We start from the raw sequence: 22,532 nt of genomic DNA, 5'->3' as shown, positions 1-22,532 counted from the left end.
TTTAGAAAAGGAATGACTTTCTGCCAGAAACACAGGGAGTTGCCTCCGTTTCTTTGTAGCTGTCTTTACATAAATTAATTTGGCAGAATTGGAGGAGCTGAGGCTTGTATGAGCTCAGTTTGAGCAGTGGCAGGCTTAGATGGGTGGTTGCCTTTGCAAAACCTGACCTAGAACTTGCAGATCAAAGTAAGACCAGCACTGGACCACAACAGGAATAGGAAGAGTTGTTCCATGGTACTGGCTTGAATGACCTTGGCAAAGATTTAGGTATTTCAATGCCTGTGAGCTGCAGATCTGGTCAAATTACTAACTGGAGCACTAGAGTCAGACATTGCCTCATTCCAGATAAATACTATTTGTGATTTTATTCCCATGAAGATTCCTGAGGAGGGATGACTGTAACACTGTGGAGAGGAATAAAACAGAATTACCTGAAAGAAAGAAAAATGCTGGATGGAAACTCAGCCCAAACATTTCACTTCTTAGTTCCCCTTAGGCAAGATAAATTTGGCTAATATGTCTGATATTGTTAAAAAAGGCTTATGTACCAAGCAGCCATTCAACCAGTCAAATAAGAGAGTAACTTTTATAAATTAATAGAGCAAGGAGTTAATTGTGCAACAGGTTAGTGAGTCATTTTAAAAGATGGATGAGGAATAGTTTCCATCTATTATTTCTACAATAATGAAATTATGGTTGTCCATCTGCTCTTTTTACCTTTGAGGAAGGGTTTAGTCCCAGCTTATTTTACTGATGATAATTAGACTTTCACGTCACTGACCATCTGGAACAGGAGATGTGAGCACTGGGAAACTAACCAAACTTGCTATTAGCAGGAACTTTAAAAAAGCTTCTTTCCCAGAATAGAGAAAATCCCGCACAAAATGATGGTGTCCTTGCTTGATAAAACTTCCATTCTTTTTTCTCCATGAGCATTACTGTACAGACCAGTGCTGTGCTTAAATCAGGGGGGAAAATGCTATGGAATTTCTGTAATGCTTGTTATAGCTGGAATTTCAGTATGAAAATGGAGACTTGGAACAGTATTCTTTTCAGGAGGTAATTCTCATCACTATGTTTTTTTCACTTTTTAATATTCCATATCCCTTTTTCCAATATCAGCTCCACATTAAAATTCTGCTTAGCTTCTAGTTAATACATGCTAACAGTCTTTCTAGCTATGTTATCTAATTGGCTCTGGTTTGTTTATGCAATTTATTTGAATAGGCAGCCTTCAGTTGCAGTCTGCTAAGCTAGAATAGATTTCAGTGAGTACTGTTATGGAGATTGCCCTCAGGGATGTATGAAAATGTAGCTTAGCTCAAATCAGCTGGGAATGGCTGTACTTGTCATATCCAATCAAATCAGACTAGCTGCAGGTATTTCTGTCCACTCATACACAAACAAACTGGTAACATTTAAAAATATGAAATGCAAGTTCAGAATTAAGAACACTGCTTGCAGTTGTAAATGACATCTAAGAGGCAATTATTTAGCTACATTTTCTGTACAAATGACCGAATTGGCATCAAAGCTTCTTCATTTCAAAGATTTCTATTGGGAACTCTTCAGAACTGAAGTACACCCTGGTACGAGTCAGCTTGTTTTTTGAGCTCTTCCAGATGTTTTTTCTTATCCAAATAACCTTTCTCTAGTGAATAAGACAGATTTTCTGAGAGGAAGATAATTACATACAGAGTCTAATTCTACTTACAGAGACAACTCACTTTTAGTTTAAAATGAATGTACTGATACTATTTCCCTTGAAGTGTTCCAAAAAAAAGGCTTATTTCATCCTCTCTGACTGAGATACTGTACATAAGACTCTGTCTGGTACTTGCAGTAGATCAACATATTTTTCAAGTCTTCTTGGCAGGGAAAGCAGAAGAGGAGTATGTATCGGAAAGGTGAGAGAGAGATTGCCATTTCATTTACTGGATACTCACCAATAGCTGTTCACTGTTCAAATCCTTTCCAGAAATGCAGTATTGGAGAGTACAGCTATCTCAAAAAGACAGAGGTTTTGTTACAACAGGATAAACTCCTATCAAAAATCTTTTATTCTTTGGAGATCAGGTTGCGATTACATGAAAGAACCTATTCACACTTTTGGAGAACGGGCTGCGTATTTCCAGTGGCTACCCAGGAGTGCTAGGAAAGACTCTAGTGATCCCTCTGTGAACCCCTCCAGAAGCTATGTGCTCTTTATACAATTTAATTTGAATTTCATCATTCTAACCTGCTCTAAGTCCTTTTCTTTTTACTAACAGCAAGATCAGGTAAACTGGTTCCCCCTGCAAGCCTTGATCTTTTAAGACTCAAATCCTTAAGCTACTGAGTCTGTTAGAGTGAACCAACATAAGTCTACATGAAATTATTTTGTGTGTGCACATGGTGTACATATATACTTACGTGTGCATGGGGAATCATCCATAACACACATCAAACTAATGTAAAGGTTATCAAGTACTCATAAGTTACCTAATGCCCCAAGAAGATGCTCAGAAGAGGAGCTGAGAGGCACCTTCTGTAAACATTTTAATCAAATGTAATTTTAGGTTTATTTTTTCATCACAGAAACCTCTCTCTCTCCATACCCAAGACATTATCTCAGTGAGCATGTTTTACCTTTTGGATTAGCAACTTTAATGTTTTCAGAACATACTTTTGTCACTTGAGCAAAGAGAATAATTGATAACAGTAACATTCAGCTGCCTTCCCGGAGTGCCAGGCACAGCAGGAGGAGAGACTGCACACCTTTAGCTACTATGTCTCATAGCTACCTAAATGGTGAGACTCAGCTAATTTCTATTCTTGGAATTTATGCCAGTGGTTATAGAGCTCCACTCTCATGGTTTCCACCTGCTTTTGTTTTGATCTCAATCTCACTCCTTCTCTATCAATAGACAAGGGTCACCATCTCTATCTTTCTCTACCCATTCCCCTGAATTGCATGACCAACTCCTTCACTTCTGTTTGAGTCACCAGTCCATTTTTCTCTCATCTGAGATGGAAAGAACTTATTTCTAAAGATAAACTAGGACTGTAACTCTTAATCCAATCTCCTTCATTCCCTAAAGCCAAGAGGTACCTGTCTTTATTTCTGATAGATGCCCCTCCTTATTACATTGCGACCAACAGAGGAGATGATGAGGACAAGAGAGTGATGCTGCTGGTTTGTTCCAAAAGCTGGTGAAACTATATGGCAGAGTTTGGGGAGCGGCAATTGCAGTAAAAAATCCGTATTTAAGTTTTAGATGGCACATGCCTAATACAAATGATATCTTAAAAGACTTTTAGCTGATGAAGTTTATCAGATCTCGGCTGAGATTTATGAACTAAACATTTCGGAAACCTTAAAAAATTGCTTGACTTTGGCACATTTTCACAAGGGTGAAACACACATGAGTAACAGATGGGTACTTTCCTTTTTGCTCCCCTTAGAAGTGGCAAGTCTGAATTTCAAAGTGTACAGTGAGAAAGCCTTATAATTATGTGGTTGTAAGGTTTCTGTCCAAGATAAGTAAAAATGTATTCTCTCTATACTGGTCCTGCAAAATAGCTAGATTTAAAAAAAAAAAAAACAAAAAAGAAAGTCTTCACAAGAAGTGCAAATGCAAATGCAACATGGAAATGTAGTCCAAATGGTGTCATTTTGGTAAAGTCAAAAACCATGAAAAATCAACACCCAAATAAAATCTGGCATGCTGCAGGTATGAGTTAGTCTGAAGGACAGGAAACACCCAGGGCAGCAGTTGTGTGAGTCACTCTGAGAGAAGACCGTGTGGCAAAGCATGTTCATTCCTGTGCATTTAGGGAAATGTGACTTATGAACATTTCCTGTAAAGACCATTGTACCAAAGAAAAATATCCAGTCTTGTTATCGGTTTCCTCTTAATGTGCTTGGTACTTTGATGTTTGCTAACTAATTGCTAATTATAATGATCTACATATTCTGAATTTAATATGCATATGTGTATGTTATTTGGATTCATAAATGAAGTTTCAGTACCTTTCTGGGAAGACCTAGTGATATCAGAATTTTGATGTTGAAAATGAAGGTTTAAATATGATTAAAATCCCAACAATATACTGAATAATCTGATGTTCATAATTTGCTCTTAGTGATTTCTCCATTACAAAATCTCATAAAAGTGAAATTATTTTAAAACATACAGCATTTTCATTTTATATCCCCATTCATTGCCTATTTACACTCACTTAAAAGAAATCAAACAGTTCTTCCTTTCTACCGATCTGTAGCAAGCACACCAGAAATGATAGTGAGAGAGATGAGAATAATAGAGTGCCTAACAGCCTGTTGTTCTTTGCCTCAGACACACTGAGAAGGGGTTATAGCTAGATTAAAATATTCCTGAAGAAAATATTTCAGCCTCCTGTACCATTTAACAGTGTACCTCTTTATTACAGTATTTTCATTCCTACAGAGTAATGTTAAAGATCTTTCTAAACCATCATTTTAGGATGTTCATAATTTTACGTTCTGTTTCTAGATTTAGCAGGACTTAGCCCATAGCTAGGAGAGTGCTTTCATTGCACGTTGTCAGAGCGAGGTGAATGCAAAGGCTCGTGAGGCAAGACTCCTTCATTCTAGTAATTATGAGGGTAATGAAGCTAGTCAGAATTATTTTCATTTTATTAATAGCTGTGTTTAAGCCTCATGGAACTACCTATCCAGGGAAAGTATCTATTTTTAAACTAAGTGGTGGAAATTAGTGCATTATACTAAATATTTATCCATGAACCAGTGGAGTCTTCGCAAATCCAGAATGAAAAATTGTCTGTTTGGCTGCCTGTCATTTCTGTGAGATTTTCCTCTGTGCATTGAATTGAATTGCACAGGTAATAGCAAATACCTTAATTTTAAACAAAGGAAGATCTTACTTAACTCTTTTAATCTTACTATTGAGGAATAGTTCACAAGGGGCTGCCAGTTCTTTGTCCAATAAATAACCTTAGCATATGTACTTACGAATAATGAATTCTTATCAAAGCAAGAACTCCCATCAATATATTTGGTATAAGGTCTCTTTGATTAAGTGATTTGCAGTATATTTAGGAAACTGTGTAAGTTTTTTAGGATTTTATTATGCAGATTATTTTCAAGATTCCAATTAGCTTCTAGATTGTTCTTCAAGAGTGGCATGTGTTTATGTTGTACTTCTTAAAGTTGGGTTGTCATTTGAAACTCCTGTACCAGGGATAGGGAAATAAAGACTGTACCAAGAGTTTTGAGAAAAATATTCCTGATGATAGAAGACAGAAATATGGAACGTGCATGTTCTAGTGTTTCTCTTCTTGCTATAATATTTAAGGATAACAAGAATTTTTACCACTGTGATTGCCTTAGAGTTTGGGACTGAAATTCTATCCATGGCAACTTCACTGCCTAACTGGGATTCCTCCTCTTTGTTCTGTTTTACTGAGTGACGTTGAGGAATCCTCCAGAGTAAAGGGTATTTGCAGGTGTCACAATCACCACTGACTCAACACTTGAGCAAAACAATTTCCACAAGGGTCAGCAGCTACAACTCTGTTGTTTTCAGCAGCCCCAGGCTGCTGAAATGAACCACTGACGCTGTAGATAGCCAGCTACAGTTTAGAATGGCTTCAGCCAAAGTAGTCTTTTGCAGCTCCTAGGCAAGAAGAAAAAGTACAAGATGGATGCAAAGCCACCTTTCAACCCATCTACCACCCCGCACAGGTCCCATACTCTGTCAGACTACACAGTCTGTCTCTGAACACCTCTGTTGTTCATGCTTTGGGCAATTGCTTCTCAGCCAGCATTTGCTAGAGATATAACTCCAAACTCATTTTCTCACTTTGAAATAAATCCAGAGATATTCCTCTATTACCTTCTCAGAAATTCTCTCTTTACATAGTTTTTTTTCTCTAAAGTGACTTAAACGGACTGTACCTTCCCAACACAATGCATTTTTCCAGCAGATGACTATTAGTACATGTGTTGGGACTTGCTGAATTACATCTTCTTTGTAGAGCACTGCCCAGTAATTTTATTTTAATGTTCTGCGTCTAACGTTAAAAAGTATAGCAGCAATTTTAAAGAACTTCAGGCTACAAAGTGATAAGGTAACAAGCAATAGGTAAGATTGCAATTTTAAAATTTCTACCATGGCCTGGATTTTTCTTTTTATAAGCTGTAAAAACCAAAATGTTAGTGTATTATCAGAAACATAAATGATGAGAGCTTCAGGCCTACCTTGCTCCTACAGGAATATTACTGCCATTCTGTATGCAAGGCTGACCAGCTTTTCTAGCAAGTGAAGTGCCTCTCCCCAAGGTGAAATTTCATTCTGCTCATTTGCTATATTTGGATCAGGAACAGAGACCTGCAATTCAGAATATCCTTCAATCCCCATCCTCAGCTCCAGTACATCAAAAAGACAAAACACGTAACATGTTTTGTTTCTGACATTATTACTGCCAACACTAGAGCGTACAATTCACATCTGGATTTATTTTAGACTTTCTCGTGATAACAGCTGCATTTCTTGTCTTCACTTGGATACATTTTTTAAAATGAAAATTGCCATGGCAACAGCTGAAACCATTTATTATAAAGCAATAGAAGTGGAACTAATATTTGTGAGAGAAGCTCTGTTATCAGTATAGTATTTCATTCAGACAATGCCAGTCATTTTTTTCTAGCCTTTCCATTTTTTAGAAGAAAAATATAGAAAATATTTTCAGTAATGAAAAGTAGGTGGGATTGAACAGCTCAGGAGATTAAAAAGATTTTCTTCTTTAGATTACTGGCTCATCTCAAATCCAGATTAGCATGAGGCAAAAATTATTATCTGTTTGGTGGGCACATGAAAAAAATTGATAGGGGTACAGAGATTTGAAAATCTCATTCCCATACTAGCTATGTTCTCAACTAAAGCACAGAGACAGCAAACTGAGTACACTGAGTGTGGCTTCACTAGGACAAAAAAGTAACCCATCCTTGAAAAGTTCTAATGCAAAGGCAGAATTCACAGGCAGTTTGCAAAGCTAACACAAACCAGTTCAAAATGAATGATCCTTCCCTTAAGATTTTGTTTCATATCACTTGCAACACATTATGTTACCTTAGAAAACAGTGTACTATTTTCCCTATTATAATGTGGCTGAAGAGGTAAGTTTTGCGCTGACCTCAAGGTCAACAATGCTGTTCCAAGGCAGGATTGAGGTAGGGTCATCCAATGTAAGGTCCAGGTACATTAGAAACCATGTGGCCCGTTTTGTTAGCATGTTTCCAATATTTCTCAGAGCATTAAATATTTTGTTTTAAAATCTTCACAAGAATCTGGGTAGAAGGACCAATAAACTGTACTCTAGGTGTATGAAATGTAAAATACGTGAAACGTTAAACTGTTTTCCTATTTAAACCCCTCTGACTGTAATAAAATGTGTCTTGCAAGCACAGGCTGTGCATGGACCACATACCATGTTGTGGACACATAGCAAGGATCATATTTCTTTCTATTTATTACACATTAGGCAGTCTTAGGCAGGAGTGAGGGAGAACATTGAAATAAGAAAAACTTTAGATAGACTTTCAGACTCCTTTCACTCTAATTTTTATGGGATTTAATGTAGTTCATCTTCATCAGTTGCATTCAGTGTCAGGCCCCTCAGTGAACTACTGTGTTCACAAGTTTCTAAAGTTACTGAAGTTGTGTGAAAAGAGACTGGGAGCTCCTTTCTTAATCTCTTACAGAAAACATTCTGGAAGTAAAAAGGTTGTTGATAGGCCAGAAATTTGGCACAGCACTTTAGTATTGACAATAGACTACTCATCCACTCCAGCAACTACCTACATCCTCTAGCAGCAGACTTAGCTCAATCTAAGATATATTTTAAACACAAACAGTAGTTTACAGATCTCTTAACAGACAAAGAGTACCCATACTTCATTGACTACTTCCTAAACTCTAGGTTCGTTCTGAGAAAAAGAGTATCATTTAGTCCAGCTTCATTACATTTTGTGTCATGGACAGTTTATTTCAGGGAGGTAACAGGAAATACAGAAGAAAAACCAAAACTACTTCTGTTGTGCCTTAGAAAAATCTACGAAAGCATGTCGTTCATATATTATATTTTTAGAGCCTGAGATCCGGTAGAAATCACAAAGATCTAGTCTCCTTTCAGTTTCTCCTGCTCCCTCACTTAATGCTTTGAATTCTTTGTAGCGTATCACCAGTAGCATGCTCTCAGTTCTGTCCTTCCTCTTCGACATTCATAGGTAAGCTTCACATCCCCTGTTACACTTAAAGCAAGGTAATTACATGGAACAGTTGAGGCTTGGCAGACGAGTCATAAGAATGGGGTTTTTTCCTGTTTTACTGATGAAGAGGAAAGAAGCAGTGAAAGAACAGGCTATTTGGTTTTTGCTCCAGATGAGGAAGCCTGGGCACTTAGAGCTTCCTCATGCTGTCTCTGGGTGTATTGAGCTGTCTACAGACAGGCCCCCTGTGAATTTGGAATGCTGCCTGTGAACAGAAATTGGGCACACCACCCTTGAACACATCAGTCTCAGGATCTTCATAAGCAGAGGACACAGAAGATAAAAGCTCTTTGAATATTAAATAAGAACTTGCCGTATATGTTCCTTCACTGATCAGCTAAACAGTCTGGTATTGCTCCTCCAGCCCTTCATTCAGATTCACTCAAGGGGATTTCAGAGAAGATTATAGTGTACTGTAGTACTATTTAACCATCTAACTCGTGGGGAGAAGTTGATTTAAACTCCATAGGAGGGTGATGTGAGTAGGGCCATGCATTTGTGAAGGATAAGGATTAACTATTATTACAAATGGAAGGCTGCTATTCATCCCTCAGTATTTCACACTGCAGACATGTATAGTGAGCTCTGCTACATTATGATGATGAGTCAAACCCTAAGTGAAGGGAGTACTGCCCAGCATAAAATATACATAATTTTCTGTTATTTCAGTCTTAAGCTTCTCCTGAGCAAAATAATGGGCTCTGTGATTCTACGAAAATTACAACTCAATAAAGGTTTAGTGCAAACTGTTTCTGCTTAATGTCTACGAGTTGCCCATAAGGGCAAAGGATTTTTCATGGCTAACCAAGCTCCTTGAAATGTTCCTTAAAGTGGTTGGGTCATATACTACTTTTTTTGTAACACCAGTTACATTGAATCAGTGGAGTTACTTCAAATACTGATCATTGTAACAGTAGTTTGAGGCAGTTTCTCATCTAGAGTGCTCAAACAGAATGACAGTAAATCATAGTCATTTACTGGTAATCTGCTGCAGCATTCTAACATGTATCACCCAGTGCAGGCAACCATCAGGCTACATCATTTTATCAACAGGGAGGAAGAATTCAATTGACATAGATAAATGTCACATTTATTTGCAACAGTGCAGTCACTGCAAAAGACAAGGATAGTTAAAAGGCTTCATTATCTTATCCCGGAGTTATCCCAACAATTTTAGTATGAAAGGGGGGGGTTAATTAAGACCACCTATCCTTCCAGTAATCACCTTCCCTACCTCTTATGGACACATCAGTTAGTGGCTTGTTACTGTACTCTGATGTTTTATTCTTTGTGCTCCATGTGTATAGAGTAAATTATGTCCCATAGTACCTCATTTTGCCACTTTTGTATAAATAAACCTGAGCTGTGGATGGAATTAGGCCTCCAAGAGCACATTAATCTCTTTTTCCTATGCTAATAGAATTGGCACATTAGAATTACACACTAATTCAATTTTTGCCTTTCAAAAGAGAGATTATTTTCACTGAAAATCCATATTCCAGGGTCTCATCACCCTGGACTAATGGTAAGAACTGTCACATAAATGGAAGATTGTGTAAATGTTTCTGATAAATATTTATCAACTATGCTCTGAGTAACTTTGGAGGCTAGTGGCTCACAGACAAGAAATTGAAGGGTAATACAAAGCAAACAATGCTATAATGAAGTAATATAATGTAAAGATGATATGAGACAAAGATCTAGCCATATATGAAGTAAGTGCTGCACACTATTTTATTAAAGAAATACAAATCATTAGGATCATTTTACAAGTTTGGATAGTTGGGTCTAAAAATGTGAGAGCTGGGAGTGGACAGTAGCTCTCAACTCTGGTATCAGGAGTCAGGAGGCAAAAAGATAGTTCAGGATCATAGGCAAATGTTAGTATCAGTGTTAACGCATAGAGCACATCTAATTCCCTTAACGGCACAATATATATGGTTAAATTTTAGGTTCTCTCTTTGTTTTTTACCGTTTTCTTTTTGTTCAGGAAACAGTTTTAGCTGAAACATATCTTGGGGACTACTGCATTTCTTGGGTGCCTGAAGATGCTTTCACAAAGTATGAGGTACTATTATTCATTGGATATGTTCTGCCTGGGTTGTTTAATTAGCATCATGCAGCATATTTGGTTCAAATAACATAAAGGAACGTATTTGGTTTTTCCTCCAGATACTGATTGGAGAATTTTTTCCTCATTCATTTTTTCTTGTTAACTGGTGGTTTGATACATCACTGGTTTGTAACTTTTACAGTCATGTTTACTATGCAGAAAAACTGCATCTTTTTTACAATACTGTTCTAATTTATAATTTCTATTTTGCGTAGGCATACATGATTACAGAGAGGTGCAAAGCAGAGGAGAAATCCAGCTTGTCATATTAATACAATAATTATATATATATATATATATATCTGTTCCTTGGTGGCTGATTCTTTTTTCTAATTTCTTTGCACTATATGCATCTTCACAGTTGATGAAGCCACTAAGAATTCCCTAACTAGGAGGGCAGATGTCAGGCTGCTCTAGAGACACAGGCCATTTCTCTTTATGTAACATTTGAAAAGAATGGAAATTAAACACTGAGTTGGATTACACTTGTGGTATCCAAATGAGAAAAGATCATAGTTGCAGACACAGAAATCTGCAAGTTATGTGCCTTTTGATATGATCAGCTCATAAGTAAGGACAGTCAGACACTGGTAATAGCATAACACAGAATGCAGCACATGCTGTCACAGACGACCCACTATCAGCCATCTGTTTTCTGCTGATGTGCTTCGTTCCTCTCAAAGATATGGGACAGGCTTTTTGGAAGAGAGTTGTCACTGGAAAATTACTGTGATATTTTCAAATAGATTTATGAAAATTAGACATGTAGATGCAATAGCAGTCATTTAAGAATGAAACATTCCTCTACCAAACCTCAGATAAACGCAAACATAATTTACTATTAAAGCCTTGGCTTTCTTTTACAAAGAATTTTAAGTCCAGGTTGCTGTTCATCAGGATTTCTTTCTGTCAAAGATAAAAACAGGGTAGTATTTGCCTAGAATGAGGTAATGAAAAGTTAAGACACTTGTAGAGATACATTAGGACAGCACATACCATTTCTCAGATGCAGAGGTAGAGAAGCTCCACACCAGATCAGATGGGACTTCAGACTTGAAATTGCTCAGCCTGCAGGTGCACGAGGTCATTACTTATTGTCAAAACTATCATCTCACAGCTCCCTTCTACATGTCTGTAGTGACTACAGGTCTGTAGTGACCAAGTTCTGATCAGGATCAGAAGGAGGGGTGTTCCCAGCACCTCTGTCAGGAGGGACTTGCAGAGAGTTTTCCTGGACACTGGGATACTGTGTTCAACCCCACCTGATCGAGGTGAGCAAGCTACCAGGTCCTTTTAAGGCAAAGGTGATGGAATTTCCAGGTCAAGAATGGGATCACCATGATAAAGAGATGGTTTCCAAAGCTCCCTAAGGAGTTAGAGCAGGCTTCCTGAGGGTAAGGGCTAGGGAGGCAGAGGAGGAGGGAGAATGACAGATTTTCTGCAGTCCCTGATGTTTGAGGGTAGATGAGAACTAAAATCTGCACTACAGAAAGTCTACCTAGAACAACACAAACTATTCATTATTTCCTGTGACTACTGCAAGCTGCTGCCGTGTGTCAGCTCAGGCCTGAACACAGATGAAAACTGAAATAGTTACCAGGGTAGAAAATATTTATTGTTAGCTGCCAAAGATGACCCCTGATCAGCTAAACTGATTTCTGACTGCCCTGTTAAGGGACAGAGTCACTCAATTCCTACAGGTGCTTTGTAATACAGCTGACAAATGTAGTAAGCTATCCAGTAAGATCAGGTCTGAGAATGCTTTGTGTCACCTAGAAAGGAACGGGAGTCTATCCATAGAACTAGACTATCATATTTTATGTTGTGAAAATCTAATAGAGAAACTGATTTTCTTTTTTTGTTTTCATGCAGGTATTGCTTTTCCTCATAAATGGGAAAACTTACATTTTCCATAAAATCTGTTACAGCTTCACCTTTCCAGCATGGCCAGTGCTTTGACATCTGCCATCAGCTAGCCACTTTGGAACTGATAACAAATCCATTTAGAGAAAGGTTTCCATAAACAGTAAAAGCCTTATATATGACAACAGCAAGTGTTAGTTTGGTTTAAAGTAACCAAAATAAAATGTCCTATAATAGTTTAGGAAGTCTGAAAAAGCCTAGAAAGGAACAAAAGTAAGGGCAGAAAAGAGGAAGCAAACATGCCATGACACAGAGAAGAAACAGTGTAATCCCAGCTAGAAGATAGCTTCCAAAATAACTGCTAGACCTTTTTTCTAGAATTAAAAACTTGTAGTGTGCTGAAAACAGGTTTTGAGTGGAATAAAAACCACAATGTGATATATTGCCAAGGAGAATAAAGTTTTGGATAAACAGAAAAAGGAAGGTTCAAATGCTAGCCATTGAGCAGTAACTGAGCCACCAGTAACTTTTGGGTTATTGCAGATCTTACACATATAAATAGAAAGCTTAATATGTATATTTCTGTGAAATCCATGTTTCTGGAGCATTAATTCTCTAAACATTTGCAAATATTGTCAGGGATAAATTCCAGGGAGACAGGTTTCTTTATACAGAAGTATGTACAGAAGACTCATCTATGTTCTTTTAATGCACCTTCTGTGCATTTGTGTTGCTTACTGATCACTTTTTAAAACATGTCTGAAAAAATACAGCAGGTTTGTTTATTGTTGGAAATTTTCATCTAGAGGATCTTTATATATTTGCCTCAAACTACTGTTACAATTGGCTGCTTTTGATAGTCCTAAAGTCTTCCTGCAATGGTGTGTCTTTGCTCTCCCTTATTTGTCTTCAAACCTTCTCTACTTCGTATGTGCTTTTGTTGGCTTAGCATGCTCATATCCCAATCTTATCTCATTTGTTTTCATTTTTATAGTTCATCTACTTACTATTACTGTGTGAGGAGCTATTTTATAAGGAAGCCTAGAAGTCTTTGCCAACATAAAACTTGCCAAGAGAAGGTGTAGGTGTCTGGTGCTATGCATGCGCTTTTGCATCGAGCTTCTAGTTCAAACACACTGTGGGAAAATTACAGTTCTGTCTTTTCAGCTTTCTTCAAACACTTAAGAAAACTACATAGTTAAAAAGTTGCATGGGAACAGAAATTGTTTGGTTCAATCCTCTTCTCTGAAAGCTCAAAGTTTTCTAACACAATATAGTGACCTACCTTTTTCTGTATAATGTCAGAAAAAAAAATAGCCTTCTTAAATAACCCTCTTAAAAACAACCTTGAACTCTAGAATATTTTTTTTTTTCCTGGCCTGTTTTATTTTTTTTAATTAGCAGCTGGTGAAATCACAATGTAGTTATATAATTATTTATCACCTGAGGGAGATCCCACTTCATTCAGTGAAGGTATTTTAATAAATATCTGACCCTCCTGTATTTTCAGGTATGATTTTTTTCTTTTTTTGCTTTAGATTGTTCCTGATCCTATTCTGTGCAGTATTACGTGGTGTATGATAGTGCAGCAAATAAGGAGGTGGCCACTGGGCAAGGGGAAGCCCTTTGACTTAGCAAGTGGAAAGAAATCTTCCTCTTCAAAGATAATAAGCTGTCTGTTTTCATGTCAGTCAAGTCGACAGGGGGAAGAAAGGGATAAACCAGTTTGTTTACTGGTCATTTTTAATCACTGATTCTATATCATTCTATTTTAAATTTTCTGCTGTTTGCACGTTTTCCTTCTGATACTTGAGTGTATTTTCTTCAGCATATTGCCTTTATCCGAAATTCATCTGATGCATGTGTTGCATCACTTTGGCTTATATCAAAACCAAGAATCTTTGTGTTGTTCCCATTAGTTACAGCTGATTAACATCTCTATATCCGATGCTGCCACATAAGCCCTAGGCGCATCAGGCCTTGATAGGAACAAAAGGTGGGATACAAAACTTAACCTCACCTACAGATTTTTCCTCAAAAAACTTCCATGACTTACTGAAGTCTTTGCTCTGATCCTAAATGCTTTCAATGTATTTTAAAAGGAAAATACACTGTGCTCTATTCACAGGATGGGAAAACTTACAGGAAGAAAAGGGTTTTAATAAATGAGATTTTCCTTGAGAATAACTGAAGGTGTAAAAAGTAATCAATTAAGATGTAACTGGAAATGTGACTGTACAGTTTCTACTGCAATAGCACTTCTGCTTGTCATGGAGGCCTTTAGTATTATGTACCTGTGTAAGTCCATAGAAAGAAACATTCTTCATCATGCTAAACTTTCATCCTAAAATGATCTTAACAGATGAGGGGAGGGAAGAAGCAAAATGATCACCATGGTACAACTGGCACAAACTGTTTATCCTTCGTTATGTTTCAAGCAAAATCTGCAACTCTAGCTTGTGATTTATTATCTAAATAAATAATTACCAACATTTCCTTTTTGAAAGCTGTGAGTGCACTTGACCTTGCCCATTGTTATTTGGTCAAGGAAGCACAGAACAACTGGAAAGAAAAAGGTATCTGTTCAATAGTTTTCTAATATAGAAAGTGCTGGCTAATCCTTATAAGAATCAGCAAGGAAGCCATGTATTATTCTTAGCTCCATCCTAAAGGAGAGCCAGAGATTGCCAAACTTATAGATAGATAGACAGACAGACAGGAGGGACTGGGGCGGGTATTTGTGAGACATGTCTATCAAGCATTCAGTGAGGACCCAATTAAAATCTTTTATTCCTATCACTCCACTCTATCTCATTATTGGTGGCAGATAAAGCATATCTTCACAATTAGTTCTATTCATTTATCAGTCTCTGAAAACAGTTTTTTTTACTGCATTCATTTTCAGGAATTGCTTAATCCACCTCTAACACAAATTTACAGAAATAAACCAATTTTTTTCTTACACTAGTTCAACAATTAGAAAGCCTCTAATATTTAAAAACTAAAGACAGTTTCACATTTAACATCAGACTCTCACACACTGCTTGTTAATGAACTTTTGTATCAGGCACAGAGAGCAGATAGCAGAAATGGCAAGTCAATGCCAGCACGTTTCTTGAATTGCTCTCTGAGGAAAAGGAAGAAGAGTAGAGGCACTGAAAGTTTAATTATGGTTCTCTCCAGTGTTAAATTTTGCAATTTTTATTTAGGTGAAAGAATTGACTTGGCAGGAAGTATTGCAATAAACAGGATAAAATCCTGTTATTTTGAAATACAGCTTATATAGAAAAATTATCAGGTAAATCGGTATGTATTTTAAATGCTTAAGGGGGTTAAAAGTTAGTGTTGAAGAAGCAGAATATTCAGAAAAAGAAGTAATAGCTGTACTACAAAATAATGTAAAATAAAAAATAGAACTAAATACTCTTTGAGCTGCAGGGAAACCTGAGCTCTGGAAAGATTTAGACCAGAAACCACATAGTTAGCATAATGAGCATATGTTGTGTTATGGTGCTTTTAAAAAATCATGGGGTTTGGGGGGCATATTGAGTAGAAAAATTTCCCAGTGAGAATGAGTCACTCCGTATTTGTTCCTGAAATAACCGCATGAAGAATAGGATGCTTCCTTCTGGTTTTCTCCATACCTGAAATTTGTTGGTAAATTGGAGGGCAAACTGGAACCCTAACTGGTCTTAACAAAGTCAACTTTTATTGCCTTAAGGTTAACATACTTAATAAAAAGTCAGTTAATGTCTATAGCTTACATTTGACTACTAAACTTTCACTCCATGTTAAGATTTTTTGTTTTACTTTTTATTACTGAACATCCCTTCCATGGGCAGAGCCCATCAGTATAGTAGAACTACTTTCCTTGATTTTAGGGTGTAGTCAGGCTGACCTCTCTGACTTTACTCAATGTGTGCAGCAGCACCAGTGGCACAAAAGGTCATTTCCTGATTTATAATTCACTAAGCAGTACAGAATGGCAGTTGCAGTCTCTGTATACTTATTTGGGGCAAATACCAGAGAACCAAGCAGCTGCTTTCCTGTCAACACACACCTAAAAGTTTTAGATGTAACAGTTCCAGTTACATTACCAAATAATTTCAACTTTGAATAACTAAACTGAAGCCCTTCCTAAGTATATAAAATACACTTAGTAAATTAGATTATAAACCTACAGTATCACAGCTGGTAGGATTTCCTTTAATAGAACTATTCTGTCAGTTTAGAGGATGTATCTGTGGCTTAATATAGTTCTTTATTTCATATGGGCTCTAAAATAATAAATTTTGAGTAGGCCAGAGATAATAAACATTTCAAGTATCATCTGAAGGCAAGAGAAGAAACGAATTATAGCTGACCCCTCGTCTAAGAGAGTCACAGTTGAAAGAGGACTGAAAATTTGGATATCCTTTCCTCTGGGAACAGTATTTTGTGTACTTCTATTAATAGCACTTTCCACTACAAATCATGTCACTAGTTCTGTAGTGGTGCTAATCAGCACTACTAGAGATATCAGATGTTGGTGCTTAGTAATTTCTGATGTAGTGGATAAGTATTCACTACTTGTATTTAGTGTTGCTCCACCATATGACTTTAGAATCCTTGTGCCTTTTCTACAGACTAAAAGCATGAGATCTGTTTTCATGTGTCTTCATGTTATTTGGAGATCCCTAACCAAATGCAACTGTTTAGAAAATCATCCATACAGAGCTGCAAATGAAGCCTAAGCCTCATCTCCAGATGGAAGACATCAGACTGCAGGGATCGCTTTCTTAACATGCGAGAGCTTAAAATATTGAAACATATTAAAAATTCTGGTATTTAATGCTTAAAATACCAATCATTTTCCAGCAATCCAAGTTTTTTTTCTGGAATCCAATGCCAAGCTCAATACATCTTCTTTGACAATGAACATAAAAGACCTACAGTAGTGAAAGCAACAGAACCACAAAGATCTAAAACGTTGCTTAGTTAGTTCGGGAGGCTTACAGCTATTTTGTATCTGTTAAATTTATTGTTTCAACAAGGAAAAAGTCATACATACTTGGTGTTACTAATGTCCCAGGCAATAACTGACTAGTGGCAAATAGCAACCCTGAAACTCTCAAAAATACTTTAGTGAATGGCCTTGTGGCATCATTCCCCATTCAAAGATACTCTTGGTGGCTGTACACAGAGGTTGGATACAGGAGATGATCTTTGACAACTGCAGCGGTTTTTTTCTGTGGGACAATATTCATTCTGTCCACAAGGTTTGCTATTGTTGAGCTCTTGATATACCATTTCAGCTCTATTTAAGTAGTGTTACACCAGGAAGGGAACCACTAGGTGGTTTATGACAAGCTTGCTCCTGCAAATTTGGTACCTTGTGTGATTTGTGTTACTCATTTGAGCCTCAGCCATAAAGCTGCACTTTTTATCAAGAATATTTGTGAATATATAACAGCTCTGAAGACATATGAGCAATAAATAATTCAAAGTTATCTATCTTCCCTGCAGTTTTCTTATACACCTACCACCTTTTAATGTTCAGTTGGCCTGGAAACTATATTCTTTATGACACTTCCAGTATAAAAATGTTTACTGACTGGCAGTAGACTATTGATTTCCAGTGTGATACCCTGAAAATAAACCGTTACCCCCCCGTCTCCATCTGCTTAGCTCTCCCATCTGCTATCAGCCCAGAGAAGCATTGTTTTGCATTTTGATTCCCTAAAAATGTCCATTTTCAATTATTGATTCCAAAAACATAACAATGTCGTTGAATTTATTATTCCTTTTTCTCTCCCTCTCTCCCATCCCTTTTGTTTTCCTTTTCAGCTCTATATCCATTTACAGTCCTAAGGAGAATCCTAATGCATTTGATGCTGCTGCTTTCTTCCAGTCAGTGGGAAATTTCCTGGGGATCTTTGCTGGATCATTTGCCATGGGATCCTCTTATGCTGTTGTCACAGCTTTAATATCCTTCATGGTTTGTTTTCAGAGAGGAAAACTATATATGTTGGAAAAAATATATGGTATCTGAGACCGACCATCTTTAGTTTTAGCTTGAACTTTCTCAATGTTGATTCAAGACTTTGAAAACAGATAAATCATAAATGGATAGGGAATTTCACTTGTCAGAAGCCACAAAGAACTTAATATGCAAATTTATTTTTAACATTAGGTAAGACTCTGGTCTTTATTTTACTATTTATAAATTACTACATTTTTAGGAAAGTGTTCTGAAGTATTTTGAGGTTAAAACATGAATTTATGAACTAGAGCAACTTATTTATGAACTAGCAGCAATTACACAAAAATACAAGGCAAACACTAGACTACAAATAAAGTCAGTCAGTTTATCTAAACTAGAAATAAAAGGCATATCTGTTGCCCTGCATTTTTTATTGCGTTTTACAGTTCCTCATGTAAAATGCTGTTGTAGAACGGGCAGCGATTTCCATCTTTCTTGCACTGATGCAATTGTAAACAAATGCCAGTTTATTCACAAAACTAGACAAACTGACTTTCTTTTCCCTTTTTTCTGGGAAAATAATATCAAATGCAATCAGTTAGGCATTATTTCAAAAACTGCAGATGTACTTGAAATAGCCAACTTGTAGAATTCACCTGTTTAAAACCTGCGCTGGATTTTCCTCTTTGACATACTTTAGAAGCTGTGCAGTTTTTCCTGAATTCAACTTGTATAGATGAGTATGGTGGGGGAGCTTTCTATCTTTCATCCTTTATCAGGTTGGGGACAATTTTAGCTTAAAAATCAGTTCAGTTTTTATTTTTCCTTAGTAATCTTTTAGCACTTGACAAAATTTACAAAGCTGTGTGAGTTTCCTATGTTGGAGACTGGTCTGTTTTTCCTCCTATCCTGGAGTGCCTTCTTATCAGCAGAAGCCGCTGGTCTTACAGGTAAGTGTTGCATTTTATTGAATAAAAGCAGTTTTAGCATATATCTCTAGTATGGGAAAATTGTTCATTTTGGGCATGACAACATATATAAAGCTTCTAAAAGCCTGTTGGTATATTGGATATGGTTTTATCATTAAGAACAAACATGTGAAGACATTGAAGAGTTCTGCCAAAGACCTATTAGATCAGGCTAAAATACTCAGTCTTTCTTCCCTACCTTCCCCTACATTGTCCCATCCCTATTAGTCCCATTATTAATCCTGCTATTTTCTGCCCAGCTATGGGATCAAAGATGACAGTAGGTATGAGGAAGCAAATATACAGTGTCATGTGATGATCAGAGACTGTGTGTTCCACTGCCTGCACTGCATGTCCCGGTCCCTCCTCCTTTTTCCCAACTATCAATGATTAAACAGAGGACAGGGTGACTCTCAACATTGTCAGTGGGTTGCAGCCACCTCTGGATATTTTTTTAAAATTCATCTTGTTTAGTGCAACTACATAAACACCTTTTGCAACAGTCATGTCAGGTAGAAAGATGTGTGATCTGATTGGTTTTTTGTTAACACTGAGAAAGAAAATGTACAGTCACAGTCAAGTACGTACCTGGGGACTGCATTAAAGAGTCCACAGAAGTTCAGGCAAAAATTGTAAATGGATACAGTTTACCTAGACAGCAACCTATTATATAGTGTGATTTGAAAGAACAAAGTTTGTAAGACCCTGATTGTTTTAATGTTCTCGATGCTGTCACCTCTGAAATCTAGTAATCTAATTAATGTCAGAGAACATCAGGAAAAGAAAGCTCCTTAATGGAATGTTAATGCAGCTCATGCTGTTTTGTTTGCAAAATTGTTCAAAGCCTTTTGAAGTCGTTATATTTTTACTAACTTCTGTGGAGCCAGCATGTTACTTTTTTAATATTAGCCAATCAAACTATTTCCAAATGAGCATTAATATCTGCATCTTCCAGCATCTTTGCCTTGTTAAATATACAATCTTGCACCCTGCTTACTGACAAAAAATTTTCAGGTCACTGAATAAAAAGAGGGACACATGAACTGAACAAAAGGGTGGTATTCCATCACATGGACAAAATCAGATACGAGCTGGAATAATAGTCCATTTTATGTCTTAACAGCTCTTAAAAATGTGACATGATTACTACGTAGAAATGGAAGCAAAGAAGGATGATTGTTAATCACTTGCTTCCTACTGGAGGTACTGATTTCCTAATCCAATGACTTCCAAGAAAATATATTCCTAGCCGAGAACAAGAATGCTATTTTTCAGCAAATGCACAACTGATAAATTATACATTATACCCAAAAAGTGGATTTGTAAGGGAAACCCTAATATCTTTCAGAGCCTCAGGTGCTGCACCAAAGGTAATTTCCATTTCTTGAGCATAGGAACAGACTGTATCTCCAGGAAAAAAAATAATTGGCATATGTCCTTTTTGCATACAGCAAATGTGATGACAGACAGCATAGTGTCTCCTGATAGTCACTCTGAAGAGTGTTTCTCTTTTCTTTTGCAATATATAAAATATCTGAAATAAAAGACTTAATTATTGAACACCACAGATGATTTTTACAGTAGCCGTGTTAAGGAATTTTAGATGGACAGAAGGAGACCCAGAGAAAGAGAGTGGAACCAAAGTAAGGTTCCAATTTAAGGGAAAAAATAGAAAATTGTTGGGAAATTTAGCTATTTCTTATAAATAAAGGAAATTATATCAGCATATAAAAGAAAACTGCTCGGCCAACACACAAATTCCAAGGAAAACACATCAAGCCCTTTCAGGTCTCTCACTAGCCTTTCTTTTCATGGGTGTATTCCGAGTTTTGGGTGGAAACTGTTTAAACTGTTGCGTGGAGGCAAAGTTTAATCAGTTGAGTCTGTCATTTAGTTTCTGTGAAAGACTTGTGGCAGAAACTGTTAGAGTGAAACTCATGGAGCCTTTCTTGTAGCTTCAGAAGTTCAGTGCTGTGTTTTGTAAATACATTGACTTTATTAGTATTGCACTAACATTACAGTTTAGAGTGGATATTTTTAGTTACTTGGTTTAACTAGTTTTGATGTTGCTTTCATCTTCTCTCAGACTCCTCTGAAACAGCTCCAACTTCCCTCCTTTCAAAATACGACTTTAAACATCCAGTGCAGCAGGAGAATTACTGTATTGGCTAAGAAACTTTCTGCTGACTTAGGTTCTGTTGCAGGTATAGATTTCAGAGGTGGCTCTGATTTCTCATACCCACGCTAATGAAATCTGTGTAAAACGCAGTTATTGGGTGCAGTGTCCCACATGGGCATGTTATGTACAAAGCATATTGTGTTGCAGAAGGCGCTGGGATCCCAGGGAAAAAGTCAGTCATCTGTCCGAACACACTCAGCTCTTAATCCATTATTTATCATTTCCAGTCTTTACCAGCTTACTTGCTTTGCCCTTTGTCTGTCTTAATGCATACATCACAGTCAAGTACGTCTATCCTCCATCATTAGCATTGAAGAGAGCATCAAAATCATGCAATGACACTGCTGGACCACTCCATTCAATGAACTAAACTGCTAGTTTGAAGTCTTTGACTTCAGCAGACTTGCTTCAAAAGTTAACTCAGTCCATTGTACATTTATGCCTATATTCATCTTCACTTTCCTTGGATATTGTGTCTCCTCTGTTCATTCATTCTAAATGAACCTCAGAGGATTAGCACTAGACATCAGTATTTCCCTGTAGCTATTAAGTAATGTAATTGCAAAATCATTTTATTCATATAATGCTTTTTACACTAGTTCTTCAATCACTATGAGCCTTTTAAAATCTAATATTGAAATATGTCATAATTTATAAATAACATGCTATACTGGTTTTGTGTAGGTATAGTAGGTAATAGAGCTCACTTGTTCAGCTTGCAGATTTTTTTAAAGAAAATGTAAATGGAGAGTAGTACAGGTCAACATTTTATATTTTTTTTTCCTCTAACTCAAGATACATAACAAACAATATATGGGCCTGACCCTGGTTGAAAAATAGATGTGATCAAACCAGCAAATCTAAATAATCTGGGATGACTACAAAATTCTTGTTATGCTGATAACTGTAAATTATAAATCAGTGTTACGGTTATTAATCTTATAAGATATATCATCAAGCTGTGACATGTGCATGATAAATTGATTCTTAAACTGTAGAATCACTTTCTGATTTGCCCTGAAGTGTATCAGTCCTGACTGCTAAGCAAAGATGTAATAACAGAGAACTATAGTAAGGTCAGTGTTAATATAGTTGCTTTCATTTTCAAACTTCATTACAGAGTATTTACTAGTAGG

General features: G+C 36.8%; 1 protein-coding gene across 2 annotated transcripts in view; it reads left to right on the top strand.

Annotated features, from left to right (window-relative positions):
• Positions 1 to 22,532, top strand: part of SLC9A9 (solute carrier family 9 member A9) — a 211,615-nt gene that overhangs the window by 65,494 nt on the left and 123,589 nt on the right. For both annotated transcript variants that reach the window (XM_074912503.1, XM_074912504.1), the window contains exons 7-8: positions 18,114 to 18,252; positions 19,094 to 19,199. In XM_074912503.1, coding sequence (XP_074768604.1) covers positions 18,114 to 18,252; positions 19,094 to 19,199 — 245 coding nt within the window. The remainder of the gene's footprint in view (positions 1 to 18,113; positions 18,253 to 19,093; positions 19,200 to 22,532) is intronic.

This window comes from Athene noctua, chromosome 8, assembly GCF_965140245.1.
Source record: "Athene noctua chromosome 8, bAthNoc1.hap1.1, whole genome shotgun sequence".
NCBI classification, from domain to species: Eukaryota; Metazoa; Chordata; class Aves; order Strigiformes; family Strigidae; genus Athene; species Athene noctua.
The sequence above is the reverse complement of the archived record's forward strand: the minus strand, read 5'-3'. Positions and strand labels throughout refer to the sequence as shown.